Consider the following 3,079-nt stretch of genomic DNA (forward strand, 5'->3'; position numbering starts at 1 on the left):
ATTTCATATAAATCTCTATAAACCATAATATATTAAAATTTTAACCCATTATAAATCAATTTAAATTGAAATTTCATATTAATCTCTCATAAATTAAAATTAAAAATCCATATAATCCTCCAATTCAACTTCAAATTCCATCTAAAGATATCATCAATTAAAATAAAAATAAAATTCCAAAATTCCATCTAAAGATATCATCAATTAAAATAAAAATAAAATTCCATATAACACTTCAATGAATGACCCAAATCCAACACCTCCAAGACATTTGCTACCTGTTCACAAGGAAAACCTTGCATTTGATGTAAAGTCCAATCTCAAAATCCTCCCTTCACAACTCACCCCCACACACAACGAACATAATTAAAATACTGCACTCTGGTTTTATTTTCTAAAATTGAAACTAAAATACTACGTTCTTATTTTATTTTCTAAAATTCACAACCTCCCAACAAAGTTAAAACCCACACTCTAATTATATTTTCTAATAATTTTATTTAGACGAGTACTCAATAAACGCATCCAAACTCTTCCACGCTGCTCCCCCTTCATTCGAGATGGCCGCCGCCGCGCCTTTACTCACCACCTTCACTCTCTGCTTCAACACCTCCGCCGCCTCGTCCGCCGCCATTAATCTTCGCACAGCTCTCTCCACCTCTTCCTTTTTAGCGAACCCATCGCTCATATTAATCTCCAACGCCAGTTTTGCCTGCGCCAAAATGAAGGCGTTGGCCGGCCCGTCGGTTGTCAGCGGCAGCGCGATCATGGGAACGCCGGCCACCACACTCTCGAGAGCCGAATTCCATCCACAGTGCGTAATAAAAGCCCCCGTCGCCCGGTGACCCAGGATTGTTAACTGTGGGGCCCAGAAGCACTCGACCATGCACCGAGTTCCAAGCCGCCGCTCGTAGCCATCCGGCAACACCTCCGCTTTCCACTCCGCCGCCATCGACGTGGACTCCACGTCGACGTCGAGTTTTGAGTTCGGCGGGCGCAGCACCCACAGGAAAGGCTGCCCGCTCGCCTCGAGACCCAGTGCCAGCTCTGTCACTTGTGCCGGAGAAAGAGACAACTCCGACCCGATCGATACATACACGACGGATCCCGGCGTTTGACGGTCCAACCACTCCACAATCTCGGTGTCCCGGGGCCGTCGGGTTTTGTGGTTCCCGCCGGAGATATCAATCACCGGCCCCACAGCCCAGAAGGGCTTCCCGGCCCCATTTCTGCCTCCGGCGCCAAAGCTCTCCAGGTGATGGACCAATTCTGGCTCCAGCTCTTCAAATGTATTAAGGAGAATCCCGTCCGCCAATCGCAACGTCAGCTCCATGTCCTTATAGACGTGACTTAACATACTGTCTGGCGTCGCCTGCACCCTGCTCATAATGTCCGCCACCGCCAGCAGAGGTTCCTGCTGGTCCCAACATTTCGCTTCCGCGCACAGCCACAGCTTCGCGCTCATTTGTAAAAACACGAAGGAACTGATGCCGAATTTTGCAGCCGCGGCGGCCGAGAATCCCATGTACATGTCGTAAATGAGAACCAGGCGCTCGGGTGGTGGAAGTCCCCGTGATTCGTAATATTCACGCCCTGTCAGCTCCGCCATTAGAGCCTCCAGTGGCTCCTGCATTTTCTGTATGAGACCGAATACCAGCGGCAGCATGTCGCGGGAAATGTTGTTCACGTTCTGGCTGCCCGCTGGCAGAGGAGAGTCCGGAACCGATAAATCCTGGAAATGGATGGGGAGATCTTCCCATCCCTGCACTCGGGGTCGGAGAATTTGGATGTTTGAAGGGAGGCTAACGTAGATGACTGTTACTCCCCTGGTGGCCAGCATTCTTGAGAGGTGCAAGAATGCATTGAAATGACTGTGCGCTATGAAGGGCAACGCTACTACGTATAATTTTCCTCTTCCTTCCATGGCCATGTTGCGATGGAGCCGAATTTGCCTCTTGAATTCGCAGCAATAAAGCAACGAAGAGTCGAAGCGAAGGGTGGGCGTGAGATCAAATCAGCTCTCCACGTTCTCCTTCTACACAGAGTCTGTGAGATTTCAGTAGTATTGCGTTCTATTTATATCAATATCTTTCATGATTTCTGATTTTACTTGAAATGGTTTTTTTATGATTTCTTTTTAACTTAAACTGGCTGTGCGATAGCTTTGGGAGTTTCTGTGGATTTTTTATTTGTTTTTAAAATGGGTTAGAATTCAATGAGGATGTGTCCAACTCATAAATTTGAGTTGAGATATAAAGTGTTCACAATTAAATTAAATTTTAGAGATTTTTCATAAGGATGAATTTATATAAACTCTTCCTAATTAAAGTATTTTAGAGTTTTTTCTTAATGATAAATTTGTATATTCTATATACATGTAACGAAAAGATATTTTAAATAAAAAATTGTAAATATATATATATATATATATATATTAATTATTGGAACATCACATATATATATATTAATTATTGGAACATCACATATATATATATTAATTATTGGAACAGGTGAGTGGAAATTTTGAATTAAAATGGTTTATTTTTATAAATTTCAGCATTTTTGTGGGAATATTGTTTTGGTTAAATTATTTTGGAATTTTATAATTATTGGTTGAAACCATAAATTTAATTTGAATTTTGAATTTTTACAATTTAAGTGTTTTAAGGATTTTTCATAATACAAAATTTATATATATAATAAAAAAATATTTTAAATAAAAAAAGCTATAATAGATAGACAAAATTATTTTTTCTGTAAGTTTGGTAAGATTATATTTTTATCATATCTAATTTCTCACCCGGATGAAAAAATACTAAAAATACACAATATTTTAACCCAAAAACTACCTCAAATAAACAATAGTTAAACCAAACTCTCTATATATATTCTAACTAATAAACAAAATAACTTCTTAATTTTTTATTTTTTTCTTCTTGATTATTTTTAATCAAAATCCCATACAAATTTAAAAAAAATTAAATTTAAATTATTTAATTTTAATTTTAATTTTAATTTTTTAACCCATAAAAATCACAATCCTATCCATATATATTCCATTCCCTTGAAAAATCAACAC

General features: G+C 39.1%; 1 protein-coding gene across 1 annotated transcript; it reads right to left on the reverse strand.

Moving 5' to 3' along the window:
• Positions 1-496: 496 nt before the first annotated feature.
• Positions 497-1,930, reverse strand: LOC149182210 (zeatin O-xylosyltransferase-like). Its single transcript, XM_089414480.1, has one exon. The coding sequence runs from the start codon at positions 1,928-1,930 to the stop codon at positions 497-499; it is 1,434 nt and encodes a 477-aa protein (XP_089270606.1).
• Between the last annotated feature and the right edge of the window lie 1,149 nt (positions 1,931-3,079).

The sequence above is a fragment of the Pinus tabuliformis genome, chromosome 3_2 (assembly GCF_031772625.1).
Source record: "Pinus tabuliformis cultivar Carrire ecotype Pingquan chromosome 3_2, CPIR1, whole genome shotgun sequence".
Taxonomy (NCBI): Eukaryota; Viridiplantae; Streptophyta; class Pinopsida; order Pinales; family Pinaceae; genus Pinus; species Pinus tabuliformis.

Excerpts from the sequence above, each read along its gene's own strand:
- LOC149182210 (XM_089414480.1), bottom strand. The coding sequence starts at position 1,930 with ATGGCCATGGAAGGAAGAGGAAAATTATACGTAGTAGCGTTGCCCTTC.